Raw genomic sequence first — 20,401 nt, 5'->3', positions numbered from 1 at the left:
CATTTGGTATCATCATTATGAACAAATACCACATTAGGATATACCGTACTACAGTGATGGTCTCCTGTGGTATAGAGCAGTTTACAAGAAAAACATTCCCATACTATGTAACTTTTTGTTATATTATTTAATGGCTTTGCCCTTTCTTAGATGTGCTAGGCACTTTAGATATTTTAATGCTAATATTTACAGCATCCCTGTAAGGTAGATACTATTCTTATTTACAGATGAAGAAATTAAGGTTCCAGATCCCATGAGCAATGGTTATTCCACAATTCTTCCCTTGGGATACTCATGAGATTAATAAACCCTTTTTTATTTTCCCCATGAGATAACTTGGATTGCTGTCTCTTGCAACCAGAACTTTGATTAAATCCCCTAGTGGCCAACTCTGAGTTCTGGAAGATCAAGGGATGCTTGTTATCCAGTGATGTATCCCCCGAAGCTCCTACACATGTGCTTGGCACCTATTAAGCACTCCATCAATGGATAATGAATGCAACAGCACTGATCCTGATGGCAGGATCCAGTTAGGACCCTAACCACATGTACTATGCTCCCTGGCAGTCAGTGAGGGCAAGAGGGGTTTCAGATGCTGCCTCATTTAGACTAGATTTTCCAGTGCTAGACAGACAGATCCTGCTTCTCCCCACTTGTATCTCTGATGCATCAGGCTCTCTTAAAAAAACGTTTCAAGTATATGGTTTTAGCATGCTTATTTTGAAAAATCAAGTGCTCAACCCTTTAAAACATTTTATTTTTACTGTACAAAATAGAATCATGTACAAAATGGTATTTACTCCAAAATTTCATTATTTCTAATTTTTCAGTCTTTTTCATAACATGACGTAGGTCCATGAAAAAAAACAAGTCACTCAATCTAATCTAAATAATTTCAAACTAATCCATATCTGAAATGTGTTTTATTTCATCTTTTATATCCTTAATCTCAGCTTGGACTATTGTTAAATTAGATATTTTTTCGTTTAACAAAGCAATTTCTTTCTCTCTTTGTAGTAAGTCAGCAACCAATCTCCCAATGCGTAGTGTTAAGTCATTTACCAGTGGTTCCAAACGGGAAAAGTCCTTCCTTAGATTATACACCTTGGGCTTTAGATCATTTGCAAAAGTCACTGTCTTCAGAACTTTAGCTCTGTCACTTTCCAAGCTTAAAAACCTATCTGTGTGCTTGTCAAAGTCACTATTCAGCTCTGAAAGCACCTTCTTAACAGAGTTAATTCTCTGTGAGTTTTCAGATGCTGTCTTTCGGAGCATTGCTGTTCGGTCAATGCTACTTGAAAGAAGATCACCTATGTCTTTTACTGTATTTTTCTCTACTTTTTCTATTTTATTTTCCAGTTCTTGCACAGAATCTTTCAATGATGTTATCTCAGTTGTTAAACCTGAAATGCGTCGTATATCTGTTTTTATAGTTGTAGTCTTGAGACCAACATCTTTTGCCATGGAAATTATACTTTGGTCTACTTTTGTAACATCTTGAGAAAGAGTTGTCAAATTGTTGTTCAGTGCATCCTGTTTTTCAGTTATCTGGTTGGACCACATTTTCACCTCGTAAATTTCCTCCTGTAGACGCTTTAGATGTGCAACTATTTGAAAAGACTTCAGTTGTTCCATGATAGCTTCAGACTTCTGACACTATAAGAAAATATAATACCACAATAATTAAATTGGTTAAAAGCTTCACATTTAAAATTCAACTTAAATTTCATTAGTTTTAACCATAACCTCACTGATCCTCTGAAAAGCACTTGGTAAAAGATGTATTAACCTTAAGGAAATATAAAATATTCCTGGAAATGGCATTTTTCAGTTACTATTTGTACTATCAGTCCTCTGTACAGTGACAAAATGAGCTAAATGATAGAAACTTATTTTTCAGTTGCTGGAGAAGGGAGGAGGAAGGAATCTCACATTATTTGGTACAATTCTCTCATTTTACAAATTAAAAACAGCCCCAAAATCAAGGGCCCTAAAACACAGTTAGTGGCAAAGCCTAGGCCCAAAGATCCTCATCTACCGTTCTTCCTCCACCACTGCTTTTCAGCTCTTCTGTAAACATTTATTAATTCCTTCTCATGCCCAAGGCCCAAGCAATTCTAAGTCACAGTTACAACTTTTGAGTGACTTACAGTCTAGTTTAATGGTGACATGGTAGTCATCATCTACCACCAAATCTGGCTGAATTACAGCTTTTTGAATCCTTAAGGAAGTTCTATGACAGATACCTTGTGATTTTTCTCCTTCCCTGGTTGAACAGCAGCAGGCTGTATGTGTGAGATCAGTAGCTTCTGGAGTTGGACAGACCCAGCAGCTTGTAAAATGGGTCTCCTAGCTAGCAAAGCTGTGGTGAGAATTAATGATAAGACATGCAAAATGCCTTGCACAAAGACTGAGGTACAGGAGGTACTCAACAGAGAGCTGTAAGGATGGTAATGATGAATGGAGACCTCCTAGCAGTGTGACAACGTGTTAGTTCTCTTCTCTCCTGCTATGTGAAGCTGGGATGGAGCATTTTGATTTGTATTAAATTAATAGTTCATAGCTGAACTGAAATACACAGATGCTGGGTGAATTTGTTGAGCTTTTGCCAACTCTGCAAATATGAGGTAAGGTTATATAAAAATGAGTTTGTTTTTGGTTTGTGCATTTGGTGAATTTACATAATCATTATTGTACAATGACATTATGTTATACTTTGATCAAGATTATAGATTCAGCCCTGGCTGGGTAGCACAGTAGGTTAAAGCGTCATCCCGATAAGACAGGGTTATGGGTTCGGTCAGCCAATCAGGACACATACAAAAATCAACCAATGAATGTATAAATAAGTGTAACAACAAATCATGTTTTTGTCTTTCTCCCTTCCCCTTTCTCTAAAATCAATAAATAAAAATTAAAAATGGTTATAGATTCAAAGGTCTACAATTAGGTTGAGATTAAAAATAATGCCATTAACTTTGCAGCTTACAAGTCTTCTATGAAACCATACAAATGAATAAGTCAACATTTTTCATTATAAAATATAAAAGTACACTCAGCCAACAGCTTCTAATAAAAATTGAAAGAAATATCAACATATACTTTGAAAGTTTACAACCAAGAGTTTAAAAAAATTAGGTGTTTGTTTTGTAAAAGTAATTTACGTGTGTGCTAAAATTTTTTTTTTAATGGATCCAGTATTCTGTATCAGAAATCAATTGATATAAAATCTATTATTAATTACAAAGATACAAAAGTATGTCTTAGAATATGGTAATCTTCCTAAAAGGAAAGATCAACAATGTAATTTCATATTTGATACACAGGGAAGTTATTGAAATTTCAAGTATTTGTGTTAAATAAATGAATGTAAGAAACAGGAAGATAAATTAGGTATATCTAAAACTCAAATGAAAAAAATTTTAAATTATGTTTTATTGACTATGCTATTATAGTTGTCTGAATTTTCCCTCTTTGCCTGCCTTCCACCCAGCACCCCACCCAACTCCCTCAGGCAATACCCCCAACATTGTTCATGTCCATGGGGTTATGTGTATAAATTCTTTAGCTACTCCATTTCCTATACTGTACATCCCCATGGCTATTCTTAACAATTTACTTGTACTTTTAAGTTTTTTTTTAATTAAAGATTTGTATTTATTTACTTTTTTAGAGATAGGGGAAGGGTGAAGAAAGAGAGGGAGAGAAACACTAACATACGAGAGAGACATGGTTGCCTCTCACATACCACAAACCAGGGACCAGCCAGCAACCCAGGCATGTGTCCTGATTGGGAATCGAACTGGTGAACCTTGGCTCACAGGCCAGCACTCAATCCACTGAGCCACATCAGCCATGGCCCTCTTTGTACTTCTTAATCCCCTTCTTCACTCATTTCCCCATACCCCTCTCCCATCTGGCAACCATCAAATGCTCTCGCTATCCATGATTTTGTCTCTGTTCTTGTTTGCTTAGTTGGTTTTCTTAGATTCAGTTGTTGACAGATTTGTATTTTTTGCCATTTTATTGTTCATAGTTTTGATCTCTTCTGTTTCTTAAGACCCTTTTTACATTCATATAATAATGGTTTGGTGATGATGAACTCCTTTAGTTTTTTCTTGTCTGGGAAGCTCTTTATCTGCCCTTCCATTCTAAATGATAGCTTTGCTGGATAAAGTAATCTTGGTTGTAGGTCCCTGCTTTTCATGACTTTGAATGTTTCTTGCCAACCCCTTCTAGCCTGCAAAGTTTCTTTAGAGAAATCAGATGACAGTCTTATGGGTACTCCCCTGTAGGTAACTCTCTGCTTTTCTCTTGCTGCTTTTAAGATTCTCTTTATCTTTAACCTTGAGCATTTTAATTATGATGTGTCTTGGTGTGGTCATCTTTGGGTCCAGCTTGTTTGGAATTCTGTGCTTCCAAGACTTGCACATCTATTTCCTTCACCAAACTAGGGAATTTTTCTTCCATTACTTTTTCAAATAAATTTCCAATTTCTTGCTTTCTCTTCTCCTTCTGGCTCCCCTATGACGCAAATGTTGGACCTCTTGAAGTTATCCCAGATTGCTTATACTATCCTCATTTTTTTGGATTCTTTCTTCTTCTTGTTCTGATAGGTATTTTTTTTTTTTTTAAGATTTTATTTATTTTTAGAGCGAGGGGAAGGGAAGGAGACAGAGAGGGAGAGAAACATAGATGTGAGAGAGAAACATTGATTGGTTGCCTCTTGCATGTCCCCAACTAGGGACCTGGCCCACAACACAGATATGTGTTCTGACTGGGAATTGAACCAGTGGTGCTTTGGTTTGCAGGCCGGCGCTCAACCCACCAGGCCACACCAGCCAGAGCTGTTTTTTGCTTCCTTTGGTTCCAATTCATTGTTTTGATTCTAGGTTTCATCCACTCTACTGTTCTTTCCCTGTAAGTTGTTTTTTATTTCTATTAGTGTTTCCTTCGTTTCTGATTGGCTTTTTTTATGCTGCTGAAGTCCTCAATAAGCAACCTGAGCATCCTTATAACCATTGTTTTCAACTCTGCATCTGATAGATTGCTTATCTCTATTTCATCTGCTCTTTCATTTGGGCTATGTTTATTTTCCTCCTCATTTTGGATCCTCCCTGTGTTTGTTTCTATGTATGGGGTAGAACTGCTTTGACTCTGTGTCTTGGTAGTGTGCCCTAATGTAGTAAGTATGCTATAGAGTCCAGTGACACAGCCTCCCCTTTCACCAAAGCTGGGTACTCGAGGTGCACCTTTCATGTGGGCTGAGTACACCCTCCTCTTATAGTTGAGCTTTGGTTGCTGTTGGCAGATCAATGGGAGGGATTTACCCAAGCTAGTCTGCTGTAAGGATTGGCTGTGATCACTGACCACCAACCTCTTCACTCTGTGGAGGATCAGCTGTGCAGGGGCAGGGTGGTGGTGCTTGGACGTGGTCTGTAGCTCTTCACTGGGTGTACTGGTCCTGAGGGTTCCCGGCTGGTGCAGGCCAAGGTCAGACCCTGCCTGTGTTTGCCTTGGGCCACCTACCTGAGCTATAAAGCAATCTGAGATGGCTGCTGCTTGTGCTGGGCTTGGAGACTCTGGTGTAGCCAAGCTGTGAATCTAGGTCTGATGCTTCTAGTGCTGGGCCTGGGGCTCATTGAGGCCAGCAGTTGCTTGCTTGATAGGACTTAGGAAGTTGCTGAGCATGAGCCAAGACCAGCCCTTCATATGGAAAATCAGCTTGGATGGGCCAGTGATTTGGGTGGGGCCAAGTCTCTGGGGATCTCTAAGCTAGGGCAAACAGTGTTAGCCAGCTTGCTGGAGTCTCAGATATGGCACCAGCTTGCCAGCTCTGTGGGGGAAGGGTTCAGAAAAGCGACAATTGCCTCTGCTGGCCTTGATGCCAGACACTTCAGTTTCTCCCTGTATACATACCACTGGTGCCTTTCAGGCTGCTACCCTGGTGCTGGAGCTCAGAGGGAGTAGGTGAATTCATCTGTGGGTTCTTTAAGAGGAACTCTCTGGGGCTCCAGCAGTTTCTTCCTTCGCCTGACTCCACATTGGTTTTTCCAGCCAGAAGTTGTGGGGCCTAATTTTCCTAGCCCTGTAACCCTGGGCTGGGGGGCCTGCTGTGGGGCTGGGACTCCTAGGTCCTGTGTTATCACTCCCTAATTTTTATCCACCACTCATGGGTGAGGGACCAGCCCATTCCATGTCTGTGTCCCTACTACCCGTCTCGACGGATGTGGTTTAATTTCATAGTTGTCAGACTTCCATTCAACTTGATTCCTGACTGTTCTGAGTGATGTTCTATACTTTAGTTCTAATTTTGATGTGATTGTGCGAAGAGATGAGCCATGTCTTCCTATGCTACCATCTTGACTGTAAGCCCCTCTAATGACATTTTTTAAATAGGGAAATCTGTGAGTAAAGGAATATGTACATGTGTACACACAAACCAGTTTTCTTGTGGAATCCCTGTAGAAGGGCAGTTTTTGTTTCCCTTGTAACTGTCACTATAGAACGCAGTGGCCATATTGTTTCCCTTTATTTTCTGTAACTATTACTATGATTTATACAAGTTAATAATAAAAATGACGTATACAATATGGTGATAGGCCAAAAAAGAATAGAAGTGAAGAATGCAAGAGATCACATCTTGGCTTACAGGACGGAGGTGGTTGAAAGAACAAAGTCCAGCTAACTTTATAATCTATTTTATTAGCATGAAAATGAAAGCAAACAAATACAATTTTGTCAGTGCACATAGACAAAAACTTAGAAATTCAGAACTCAAGAAATTTAATCTTGATTCCAGAAATTAATACTATGCTTTTTAATAGTAGCACTCTTCCATTTTTATGATCAATGGCTCTCTACCTTAGTAGAACTTGTCTGGAGTTTTTCCAAAAGTCTGCAGATTTACATAGTAAAACTACCTGACCACAACTACCTTTTATAGCTGACTGCATTCAAGTTCTTTGTGCTTAATTCCACTGAAATTGCATTATAAAACTGGGACTACAGTTGGTTATTGTCAAGAATAAATAAGAAAGAACAGTACTTCCATATGCAATTGATTCAGTTTTCAACACCAAGTTTGGGCACTCTTGATACATCAGTTTACCAATAAAATTTCCATGTGCTCCCCCAACCCTGCACATTTCTGATATCATTATTCAAAAAATATGGCTAGATCTCTGCTTAGTCATATGTCAGTATGTCCATGTCTTATTCCTTCTGACTCTATTACAGCATATTGAGTAAAATAAAATCAGTATATGGAAAAAAATTTGGATGGGTAATTAGTTTGGGAACTCTTTAAAAATAATGATGTACTTTTAATTACTGTAATTTTCATTTATTTATTTACTTACTTTAGAGAGAGGGGAAGGGACAAAGAGAGGGAGAGAAACATCTATGTGTGGTTGCCTCTCGCATACCCCTACTTGGGAACCTGGTCCCCAACCCAGGCCTGTGCCCTGATTGGGAATTGAACTGATGACCCTTTGGTTTGCAGGCTGGTGTTCAATCCACTGAACCACTCCATCCAGGACTGATTACCTTAATTTTCATCGTCTTTTTTTAATTTTATTTTTTGTGTACTCAGCCTGCTGTGGGGAGTGGCCCTGGGGCAAAGAAGAGGGTGGAGGCTGAAGAGCAGAGGCTTTTAAATTTGTTTCATTAAATCCCGTGCCTACGTTGAAGAGCTGGGAAATTGCACCTCTGCCTGAGTGACCTCTCAGGCTTGGGGAAGGCAAGTGACCCCCTCTCAGGAATCCAGAGGACAGCCTGAAGAACTGCGTGATGGGGGGCAGCTGAGTTGGCCCCAGAAAGGCAAAGTCTCGAGGCCTCATCCTCTGGGCATTTGGCACATCTGCCCATGGCCTTAGTTTGCAGCCCCACGTTGCACGTTTTTGTTTGTGGTGCATTCAAGGCCAGGACAGTGTCTTTCTTACTTTCCTGGACTTAAACAAATTTGTCACGAGCCAGCTGCCCAGCGAACGTCTCTTAAGTGAATAATACTTCATTCATCCACAAATACTGACTTAACTCTTGTTAGGTAACTGGCACCATTCTGGTCCTTGGGGATAAAGCAGTGAACCAGAGAGAAAAATCCTTGCATTCCTCGAACTTATATTGAGGATAATAATTAATAAAATTTGTAACATACAAAGTTTGTTAAAGGGATAGGGAGTTGTAAGTTTACAGTTTTACACAGCGGGGGTGGGGGGTGGGGGTGGCGCACGTGGAGGGTTAAGGGAAGGTAACATTTGAGAAAGACCGTTGAAGGACAGGAGAGAGCATTCCAGGCAGAAAATTAGTGTAGGAGTGTGAGCTGGGACTGGGAGAGAGTGCAAAGAGGTGAGGCTGGAGAGTTAGGGAGGTGGCAGGCTGGCTCTCATCATTTCTCATTTTGTTGCTTTTTCCTCTTTAAAATAGGCCACAGGCTTATTGGCGTATGATTTCTCTAGAGAGCCTGTATCTGGCAAACGCAACATCTGTAATATAGTCAGAGCGTTTTTTTAAAAAAAGGCCCAGCTCTGCAGAGATATGCCAAAAGTTCACACTTCAAAGCATACACACAATTCATAGGAAAAGCCTTCGATAAAAACACACAGGGAAGGGCAAAAGTAGCTCTACGGTTGCTCACATGGAAAATAATACAGTAATTAATAATACAAGAATAAACTTTGTTTTGCGTACTCACCAATGTAAACCTACATTTGCCCAACTCTGTATTTACTCATTTACAAACTCTTACAAGTATGTGTAACACACTTTAGAACCTTAACGAAAAGTAAAAAATGTTTCCAAGGCTCCACAGTTTTCAAAAAGTACATATTAATTCATAGCTAAGCACCCGAGGTCTGCCCTTGGGCATGATATCTTTTATTTTAGACAAAATTCCTATGAACTCCATTGTCTGAGTCCTTAGCCTGTAGTAAATTACAAAGGAAATGAAGGACTGGCTGAGGTTGGCATTTTTATCAACCAACCTAACAGTAAGACCAGGTCAGTACTTCACCTTTTCAGGTGACAGAAAAGGTAGAAGTGCAATAGAAATAAGGTTTGAAAAATAGCAAACTGGGGTCATTTAGTGAAGAGGTAAACACTCCTCATTAGCTCCCAGAGACATTAATATATTTGGGTCTAATAGGTGAAATTCATAATGATGACTATTAATTATTAGAAAAACATTTAAGAATATTACGTATATAACTTTTTAAAAAGTACAGAAATATATATTTAAAAATTTTTCTATGTAAAATGGTTAAAATAAAATAAGTTTTATGGCTTAGAGATAAGTGTTGATCATCTGGATAATCGTCTGTGTGGCCTTCTCACTTTTTGCCCTATAACGCAGGATAAAGTGAGGCATCACCAAACAATGCCAAAGCAAGGCCTAATCAATTTATGTACAATAATAGGGTTCATCAGAATAAGTGTAATGCATTTAAAAATCACTACCAACTCCTTTATTTTCTGGATTATGATCTTCAAATGCTCCCTTTTCTCTTGTACTTGAATATACTATAAAGTCATGAACTTTTCCTTTCAGAACATCCAGTTCATTTTGCATTTTTAATATGCTATTATCATACTGAAGTCCTTCAAGGGTTTTCTGCATCTCCATGATCTCAGATACTGCTTTCAACATATCATCTTCCATATTAAACATCTGGATAGTTAAGTCTTCCATTTTCTTTTCTGTCCCTATCAGATCCTGAGAAACCTTGAGAACAGAGTGAATTGCACTTTCAATGGCTGGCAAATGTGTCTTGCATTCTTCCACTTTGGGTTCGTAGCTGGAAAGCTTATTAGTCAGGTCTTCATCTCTGGCAAGGAGAGCATGCTGTTCCTCTTCTAGCTTTTCAACTGCTCTTGTATCAGAGCCCAGCTGCTCCTCGACTCGCAGAAGATCCTCTTCTTCCTGTCTTTTCACTGTTCTAATATTTCTGAGCGTGCTGTCTTCTAAATCTTTTAGCCTTTCAGTGAGCAGTTTTATTCCTTGTTCAGCTGAGTTAATTTGGACAGTAACTTGAGAATGTAAATGCTTTGATTCTGACTTGAAAATATCTGTATGAACATCCATTTCTTCTAGGCTTCTCTTCCAGAAATTTGTAACATTTTGGAATTTCTCATTAAGGCTTTGCATCTTTTGAGTGAGCATCTCTTCACTATTTTGAATGTCATGCATGATGCGCTGGAGGCTGGATACTTCCTGCTCAAACTGGGTCACCAAAGACATGGATGATGTAGCTTCCTGCAGGATACTTTCAGTAGACTCAAGCTGCATTTATAACACAAAACAATTCCCAAGGCTACTTAATAATTTCTTTTATATTAGAGAAACACACTTTAAAAAGCACATGCCAAGTTCAAATTCTGAAGATGTCTAAAACACCAAGGATATCAGAACCATACTAACAAATACATTTGTTACTTTAATACTGTTTTAACATATTTAAGACAGATTTACTAGATTAGCACTATTGCAGAAAAATATACACCTGAACTTATAATCCTAAATATCTGTACATTTTCATGGAGGGCTATTCAAGTGAGAAATAACGCTAAAGGAGCCTGAAGTATGTCACATTCCTTTCTTTTTTTACTCCAATGGAAAGCAACTTAGTTGTCATTTTTATGGTTATTTGGCTTTTTTAGAAACTGTTAAGTTAATTACAAAAAGTATTCTAAATCCAAGGCTTCTGGAAGTTTCTGCCTGAAAAAAGATTGGCTAACTGAGCTTTGTGGAGAAGATACCAGAATCAGCTCTTACAGATATCACAAAGACAAAATGAAAAACAAACAAACAAACAAACAGTTTAGTGAGACAACTTACGTCAAATAGTAAAGTGTTCTAAGTATCTTCAAATTATGGTAAGCTCCTGGCATGTTCCAATATATGTCCGGAACATAGATGGGCCAGGTTGTGGACCTCTTAGTCTACACTCACATAAATAAAAGCCTCAGAGACACAGGAAGGCCTATACATGAACATTAATTTATCAAATGGCTGAAGCCTTGTGTTGAAGACTTAATACTGTACAAGACATAGTTCTGTCCTTAAACAGCTTAGTTTAATTGGGTTGAAAGCCAATCTATATGACAGGGGAAGCAGTATGGAAGCACTTACATGGGGCACCCAAACACAACTTCGATGATCAAGGAAAATATTCTAGAAGCATTACCTAATATCTACTTCTAGTTACTTCCTCTCTAAATCATTCTACACACTAGAGCCAGATTAAGCCTTTAGAAACTGCTATGCATATCATGGTACAACATGAAAAAACCCACAATGTTTCCTAAACCCACTTGATCCTAAATTATAGGATCAAGTCCCAAATTCTATAACCTCTCTCTATGCTCATCTTCCCTCTTCTTTGCTTAGCAAAGTTCTGCCCTTCCTTCAAGGCTCAGACCAGATCTCAGCTCACCAGTGGAACATTCTGCCATAGCCCTAGCCTGACAGTTTGAACTCTTACAGCAACATCGTATTATGCATTTGCCATCTATGTGGCACTTAGCACATATAATTCAAGAATTTTTGAGTGTCCGCTCTGTGCCAGACCTGTACTAGACATTGGATATAAAAATGTAGATACAGTATAGTCCCTGGCTTCACAATTGGGTTAAGGGAGATGGTATCTTGGGTCTTTTACATCATGTGTTCTAGAGTTCCAATAAGACTTATTAGGTGTCCTCTGTCTCATTATTAAGCAGTAGGAATATAGAGATAAAAAAAACAAGTTTCACCTAAAGATCAGTAAAGAAGACAAATTAACAATGACAAAAAAAAAATCACAATAGGTTATGATTCATATCATGACAGAATTAGCACAGGAGAATGGATGCCTGGAGGAAAGGTCAGACTCTGGATGTCAGTGAGGAAAGGCTTAAAAGTAACTGAAATCTGACGCTTTAACAGACTGATGAATCAGCCAGGTGAAGACAGGAGAGCTTCTAAATTCTTAGGGAAGAGACCATGTCTTATGCATTTTTTTGTAGTGCCTGTATCTTGGGGTATAAAGAACGTGTTTGTTAATGTTGAAGAAGAATAGCCATAAACCTTCTGGGCCCACCCCAATCACACCTGAAGGAGTTCCAGGTGATAGCTGGGAACGAATGTGCAACAGCACTGCACGACACAATAAAACCATGCAGAAACCTAGCTTACAAACTATTTTTAATGCACACATGTAGCCCTAACACAAGTTCCTTTAAAAAGCAATTCTGAGAGCTCCCTGTTCATTGGTCACTGCTAGGTTTAGTTGTCTTATTAGCAGCATTTTGAAGAGGCAAGCTTGTCTTCACCTATGGTAATTTCCTGTTTGGGCTGCTCATCAGAGTATCACTATAACCTGAGGCAGCAGACCCCAAAGGCAGGATAATAAGGTCTCAAGATTTAATCTGCAAATACAAAGTGGGGGGAGGAGGTTTACAGTTGTTCATATGGAAAATAATAATTATTAATAAATAATAATACAAGAATAAACTCTTGTTTCATGAACTCACAACTGTAAACCTACTTTTGCCCCATCCTCTATATAGTGATTAGTATAATACAATAGCTAGCATGTATGGACTGCTATATATTCTAATAGTTTTTCATCTGAAAAAAAAAGCTAATGCTTTAAATTTATTACTGCTTGAAAGTTTTCATAGTTTACATATATATTGTATCTCATCTGATCTTTATAAAAAGACTTCTGATTCTCACATAGTGAATGAGGAAGTGGGGGCCAAGAGAAGTTAAAGCGATTTTTTCCAAGGTGATGCAGTTGCAGTGGGAGCCCGTGTCTCCCTGTTTCCCTTCCTCCTGCACTGTGGTGTCGTTAGGGTCAGCTTTGTGGAAAGGCAGCTACTGTTAAACCACTCCTAGGGCGCAGGGGGAGAGAAAGAGCTATGCAGAGCCCGAATATTCTTTGGAGCCTATGATATTTTAAACATCTGCTTCAAAAAGCATTTTAATGGCTATGGCTACCAAAATTTTCATTTTAAAAAGGTAATTTTTCTTCAAAATTTGTTTTCAATAGCTTTTAAGCACATGAAGTTTCTCTCTCCTGGATTTTTTTTATCTTTATGGTCCCTCTGATTAGAGGGTCCCCAACAATTATAACCAGATTCCAACTTGAGCCCTGTGTCAAAATATTGATTCTTTCAGCTCCTTCTCAGAGGCCCCTAAGATCACATTCAATCTCCTGGCATGTTCCAGGGGATGCGTAATTTTCATCCGCAGCCTTCATCTTCCGAGGGAGTATATTCTCATCCTGTGCAGGAGTCTGCAGGAACTCAGACCCTCTGTTCCATTTATGTTTATTTGTATAACATCCTCGCTCATTCTGGTGCCAAGCGCAAGTCCTGCCTGCCTTACGACATGAGTAAAGATTTAGAGAATGAATAAATGAACCAGTAAGACATGTTTTCTAATAATAGCCTGTTTCCTAGAAGACAGACCAGGCCCACGTGGTACCTTATTGATTACAGCAGACCTTCTTCTCAGAAGGGTGGTAGTTAAAATTTTTTCTCACATTTCTAAGAATCACATAAACAATGCATCTGCATTCGCAGCTTGAAGAAACATAACAGAGACATGGATTTTAATTTTCATTTGGTTATAAATTAATATTTAATTTTAGGTTAGCCAGTCTTATATGCAGCACATACGTATATATATATATGCTTACTAGGTGGAAAGAAGAAAAACAAATAAATGCTTTTACCCAACAAATGCTTTTCCTATTCTAATTTTATATCTAAAGATCAATCACATTTTCAGTGCTCTATCTAGACACCTCACATTTAAATAGAAAATTGAGGTCACCTCAATATGAGCCTAGTGGTCTTTTGAAACAACATTAGTTATAATAATAAAAAAAAAATCCTTGTCCTTTCAAAATGTAATTTAAGTCTAAATTGGATTGAAGGGAGAATATAAAGATGTAGGGAGATTTGTGAGAGTTAAAACAGTATTGCCTAAAAGTTGGAAAAAAGAACTTATGAACTGGGGTAGAATGGTGATAGGGGCAAAGAAAACTGTGAAAAATCTTTCCAAATAAGCCAATTAACAATTACCTTTTCTGAAATTAAACTGATTTTACTCTGAAGTCCTTGGAATTCATTGGTTTCTATTTTCAACAACTGGTACTGGTTTTCCACCTTTGCAAACTTTTCTGCCTGCTGAAATACAAACCTGGAAAAGAAAAATAAATCACTATCACCTAATGCAAATCTATTTTAAGTCTGAACTTCAAAGAAGTATTATATACCCAGTTCTGGTAAGGACAACATAAATTCTGGTCTGGGTAGTGGCAGCTTTTATTAGTTTATTTGAATAAACAGAGAGCCAGCTATATGATAGGCAGTGGTTTAATGGTGCTACTCACACACAGATGAGTGAAACTCTGCCCCTGCTCAAGGTAGCAACTCAGTGAGTGAGATGGTGTGATATCTGTAATAGATGTATGCAGAAGAAATACTTTGGAGGAAGAAATAATTCATTTTTTGTTTCACCAACAAAAAATTTTGTTTAAAAATTAAAATGTAGAAGAGACAAAAAAAAAAGCAGTGGAGTGGGAGGAAGTGGACGTGATGGTGACTAGAAGTTGCAAAATAACCGATTAAAAACTGCTTCAAACAGGCATCACTGTCAAAGTGACAACAGAACACATATGTGGTGCAAGGCGTATAATATGTACAACTGTTTATAATAAGTCATAGAGGTGTATTTTAGATGCCCTTCTATAACTGGAATATGTTTTTTATCTGGTAAATAGCGCAGGGTAGAGGCACAGAAAACTATCCCGGTCTTAAAAACAGTAAATGGATCGTTGTGTGTTTAGATCTTGAAATGAACAAGCACAAAATAAATGTTTTGACTCTAGTACCATTCTGGTTTATCTACTTTGACCTAATTCTTCAGGATCAGAAAGAGCAGTGGTTGAAATTGTTTGTGTATCTGAGTCTCAAAAAGCAGTGGAGCAGAACCCTGAAGCCAGCGACTAAGTTAAGAGTACATAAGACATATGGTTCAAAAACTTCCCTGTACATTGGAGTCACCTGGCAGTTTAGAATATGTCTGATGCCTGCGTCCCACCCATAGAAATTCTGATTTAATTGGCTGGGGATATGATTTGGATATTGTAAAATTTAAAAGCTTCCCAGGTTATCTTGAGTGCTCAGCACAGTAAAAAACACTAACTGACACTGGAAAGACAAACATTTAAATTTTTCCAGCCCTGGCTAGTGTGGCTCAGTGGATTGAGCACCAGCCTGCAAACCAAAGGGTCGCCAGTTCAATTCCCAGTCAGGGCACACGCCTGTGTTGCAGGCCAGGTCCCCAGTTGGAGGCGCACAAGAGGCAAACACACATTTATGTTTCTCTTCCTCTCTTTCTCCCTCCCTTCTCCTCTCTCTAAAAATAAATAAAATCTTTGTAAAATAAAATAAAATAAAGACCCCAAAACTCAACGAAAGGCTAAAAGACATCTGAGTTTTGTACATCATTGCAAAGGTGGTGATGTTTCAAACTCATAAATGTCTTCACACTGTTTCTATATAACTTTCAAAGCAAAAATAGATTTTCTTGCTTTTTAAACAAATATTTATAGTGTTGGATGAAATAAATTTATTTTAATGATGGCTCCCATCTATCTTATAACCCTGAATTAAGTCCAGGTTACACAGTTAATACAGATCAATTCTTCCCCTGTGTTCTAATACAAACTTTTAAACAAAACTTCTGATTATTAGAAAACACCATTATCCTAATTTTCAAAGATGGATATGTAGACTTAATTCTTTTCTGATTGGCTGTTTTATTCTTGGCTTTTTAGAGGTTCTTTTTAGAGTATAGGTTTATCTGAGACCAGCAGACAGAGACTAAGGATAGAAGCCATTTTAAATAAATAAGCCTAGTTTTATTATTCATTACTCCACAATGTTACTTCATGGATTCATACTATAGATCAGTGTTTATTCAGATTAAAATCATTATGTTAAAAAACAAACTTTTTATGAAGGTTGATACACTACGATATACATTAGGACTTTACATTTTATTAAATGTTTTTAATGTTATCTCTGCACTTCTCTTCAATATTAAGCAAAAGCCTAAAGAAAACTGCCATGTTAGTGGAAATATCATCTCTGAAGATAATTTGTAGTTTTTCATGGTTAGCTTCTCACTAAAATAGAAAAAAAAATAAAATTCACCATTGTTACATATATTCATAAAGTTGACTTACTGAGAGCAATGAAAAAATGAAAAGTGGTTTGTATGGTGCTGAGTTAAAATACATTTGTTGTATTTTTCACTTAGATGTGCCAGACACTCTTCTAAGTGCTTTAGAAATATTAACTCTTTAGCATTAAGGAAGAAGATTTTCTAGAAGCCAAAAATGTATGTTGAGAGGAGGTGGCTTCAATTCTGAAAAACTAATTTCTAAAACAGGCATCCAGATTAGCACCCAAGATCCTTCTTTTCTTCTTCTTCTTCTTTTTTTTAAGTTATAGACATATTAACAGCAGTTCAAAGCCTTTTTATGCCCATCTTCCCTAGTTTAGGTGAGACAAACAATTAGGGCTACAGCTTGTAGCTGAAGAAAGAAGAGCTATAAGTAGTTCTGGAACGAGGTTTTCTCATTTCTAGGGCCCTGCCTCTTTCTGGATTAATATCAAAGAGGAGGCCGCATATCATACTGGTTGAGTATGGAGCTGGGCAGCTTTGGCTCTGCCATTCACTAGCTGTATAACCACCCTGGGCAAGTCATTTAACTTATCTTTGCTACAGTTTCCTCACCTGTAAACAGGGGATACTACCACTTAGTTCACAGGTTGTCGTACAAATTAGTAGGCTGGTATTTACAAAGCTCCCAGGCAGTGCCTAGAGTGTAACACCTCAGCTACTCTTCGTTCAGTGCCCTGCCTTTTCTTTTGGACTGCTTGTGCAGCTGCTTTGCCATCCTGACAAGCCTACAGTGGTTGACAGAAGCTCCAGGCCTGTCCCCCTTTGAAACCAGGGTTGGGTTTACAGCAAATGAAGGATGCAGTGAACCGATGAGACCACTATTAGGAATAGAATCATTTTCTTATCCTGTTTTGGGGCCTCTTCCCCTTATCACGTAAATACAGGCCTTGAAGATTTGGATGTAGGAGAAAAGGAAGCAAGTTAATTGGCTACCATAGCAGGGTTTACAAAAGGAATCTTTTTGACTTCATATTCCATTGCAGCCTATAGACCTCACACAGGTTCATGGCCTGGTACTATTAAACTGTGCATTCCCTTGGAGAGTTGCGTCTATACTGCTCCTCTAGGAATCTCAGATGGTGGCGGACTGAGGACTAATATAGTATAGGAGTTTCTTTGGCTCTGTTTCAACTTAATGAAAAAGAGGCAAATAACAAAAGGAAGCTGTTATTATGGATCCTCAGCAAGAAAGGTTTCAGGGCCACTACTAGAGTCAGTAAACCAGGTAGCCCAGTTTTGTACTACAGCTTAATTTTTAGCGTAATACTGAATGTTCTGAAAGACACTGACTATATTCCATTTTTATAAAGCAGGACATTTAAAGAATAACTCTTAGATAAAACTTCATTACCAATAACAAAAAACTGAAAAACGGGGTTATCCACAATTTTGCTGTATAAATGATTTATAAAGTGTGTTACCTGATTGTTTAAAGAGCTTTTGACTTATTATACATAATTATCACAAATGTGATGAAAAACTTTTATAAAGGCAATTTAGAATCTGTTGGAATTTCCAGAAGAAACTTACATTTTTTTTTACAATGGAACTTGTTTTTCTTTTTTTAAAAGATTTTATTTATTTATTTTTTAGAGAGGGCAAGGGAGGAGAAAGAGAGGGAGAGAAACATCAGTGTGTGGTTGCCTCTCGCACAACCCCAGCTGGGGATCTGGGCCACAACCCAGGCATGTGCCCTGACTGGGAATTGAACCAGCGATCCTTCAGTTCTCAGGCCGGCACTCAATCTGCTGAGCCACACCAGCCGTTTTTAATTTATGTCATTAAACAAACTCGTAAAACATTTATTTGTGCCTTGTTAGTAACTTCACAACTTAAAACTTTTTGAAAGTAAACTTTCTTCAATTCTCTGAAAAGTTTCTCTGAGTTTTAAGTATGCAAATTAACATTCAAAGCCATATCGTTTTGGGCAAATGTTATCTCCAGAGTCTTAGTGTTAAACTGACATATCAGGACTTTATCTGTTACACATTATCTTCTCTTACTCTCTAAACAAGAATCCCAAGACTAAAGGCCTGAAGACACTGAAATAGTGATGTCTTCAAATCCTCCTTGGGCAGTGGAAGGGTTTATTTACATCACCCCCCCCCCCCCGCGCCCCAATTTAATCTAAGTGTAGGAGGATGGATAAGCTGTGTTGATAGGCACATATAATCAATAATCAATGTTGTATTTTAACAATCATGGACAGTGTCAGTATAGTAAGCATTCAATACCTGACAAACTGACCTTTAGATGCTGAAGTATGTGTTCTAGAGGTAAAAATCTCAATGGCTTTATCATAATTCCAGTGTTCTGAGAAGCCAAAACCATTATTTGGAGCATTTTACATCTTGCTTCCCAGCAACTGTTATCAGTTTTGGTTCAAATAAACTATTAATAAAAATCCTCTATAGTTTTGGATATTATGTCAACAGATTACTACTATTAATGCTTTTTCCCAGGACAGTAACTAAATTTTTGAAAAGCTGAACATTTTGTGATAGAATTTATCTCACATGAACATGCATCTTTGGATAATTAATGAGAATTAATAAATTCAGTAAGTAAAACCAGCTGTATTAGGTTCCAGGGAAAAGCAACATATATCTTTGAGGATACTAAATTCTGTTACTGAATAACCTTCCCAATTAAAAAAAGGGTTAACTTACCTAAAGAAGGTCTTAAGACATAAGAGCAGTTTATTCAAAACAGTAAATTCAGTAATTTATTAAGATCAAAATATTCTATCAACAAAAATAACATTAATAAAATAACAATTCATACTTTTTTGAAGAGAACATTTGGTAATCAACACTTCACATTATTCTAAGAACTCTTTTAAGTTCAATTCAGGATGAGTCACCACAAAAGTATAACTCAAAATTTACTAGCATAAAAAATGTTCTAGACTAGAGGACATCCAGGGTCCCTTTCAAAATTCAATTAATTCTTAAAATGAATAACTTCTTTTAAATACTTTAAAATCAGTGAAAACTGTAAAGTCTAATTTAAAGCATCAGTCTTGTAACAAGTGATTAATTTTTGTAGCGTTCCAGTACTAAAATTCAATCTGTACCTTCGGAATAAGCTAAATTCATAACGCATGCACATTGATAAAGATGAGAAATCCTCCATACTTTGATATAATCATTAACGTTTGTTGCTTAGAGATCGTAACGCATCTTTTTAAGGTTGCAAACGTTACCATTAGGCATTTATGGGGTGGCAAATCTGTCCCGGACAAATGCACAGGGGACTGGAAATAAAGAGTTGTAAAAACCTAAAAGCTTCGGACGTGTAGTAGGCACTTAATAAAGTGTGACCGAGTCTGCATCTCTCAAGAAATGGCTGACTTGTTCCAAATCTTAGCCTCAACTCCAGTTGAGTGAACGGGGCAAGTTACTCATACAAAGGTAAAATGAGTTACAAGAAAAGAGAAAGAAAAAAAGTTGAGCTGTCCCTTCTTGGACGTCGAGGCAGAAGAACAGAAGCTGCTAGCGTGGGGGTTTGGGGATGGGGATAACTGCACGGCGAGGCGGTGGCGCCGGAGCGGACCCGACAAGAGCAGGGCGACCACAGGAGGCCGGAGACGGGGACCGGACGGCCTTGCGTCCACTTACCAGGCCAGGCCCAGGCAGATCCCCAGCGACAGGAGGCTCACGCCAGTCCGGGGGTCCACCCAGCCCCCACCTCCACCGTCCCGGGACTCTGGGCTCTTCCCGCCCTCGCTCCGCTTCCCTGGATCCGCGGGGGCTCCCTTGGGCCCCGACTTCTTCCGGTTCTTCACCTCGGACATGTCTGGAGGCCCTGAGGATGGCAAACCCGGGGCGGGCCCTGCACTTCGGGGGAGCGGGACGTGGCCGCCTTAGCCTCCGCGGGAAGCCTTGCCGGTGACCGCGCCCCCGCCCAGACTTAGCACCGCCCAGAAGCCAGCCCTCTTTCTCTCCTGGCCATCCTCTCTGCTCCGCCGAGCCTCGCCTTCTAGTTCCTCCAGCTGAGATAGGCGTTGACTCGAGGTCCCCCTCCCTCTCATTATTGCCGCCAGCCCCAGGAAACCTTAGCTGCTGGGCTCCGGCGGGCGGCGGGAGCGCCGGGGGCGGGGCAGGGCAGCGCGCGCCACGTCCAGAACGCGGCGCGCCCCCGTGGCTTAGCCGTGCC

The 20,401-nt window shown here is 38.8% G+C and overlaps 1 protein-coding gene across 2 annotated transcripts; it reads right to left on the bottom strand.

Annotated features, from left to right (window-relative positions):
• Positions 1-869: 869 nt before the first annotated feature.
• On the bottom strand, positions 870-20,315 carry IKBIP (IKBKB interacting protein). 2 transcript variants are annotated; one of them, XM_090272654.1, is made up of 3 exons: positions 19,864-20,276; positions 14,071-14,188; positions 870-1,656 (listed from the first exon to the last, which is right to left on the bottom strand). In XM_090272654.1, the coding sequence occupies exons 1-3, from the start codon at positions 20,037-20,039 to the stop codon at positions 901-903; spliced, it is 1,050 nt and encodes a 349-aa protein (XP_090128780.1). In that variant the 5' UTR covers positions 20,040-20,276; the 3' UTR covers positions 870-900. The 2 variants fall into 2 exon arrangements, with proteins under 2 accessions (XP_090128780.1, XP_090128778.1); XM_090272652.1 differs by lacking the exon at positions 870-1,656 and adding an exon at positions 9,418-10,279 and having other exon boundaries at positions 19,864-20,315.
• Positions 20,316-20,401: the final 86 nt, after the last annotated feature.

Source organism: Furipterus horrens, unplaced genomic scaffold, assembly GCF_987537825.1.
Source record: "Furipterus horrens unplaced genomic scaffold, mFurHor1.1.pri manual_scaffold_4, whole genome shotgun sequence".
Taxonomy (NCBI): domain Eukaryota; kingdom Metazoa; phylum Chordata; class Mammalia; order Chiroptera; family Furipteridae; genus Furipterus; species Furipterus horrens.
This window is presented reverse-complemented; position numbering and strand designations above follow the sequence as displayed.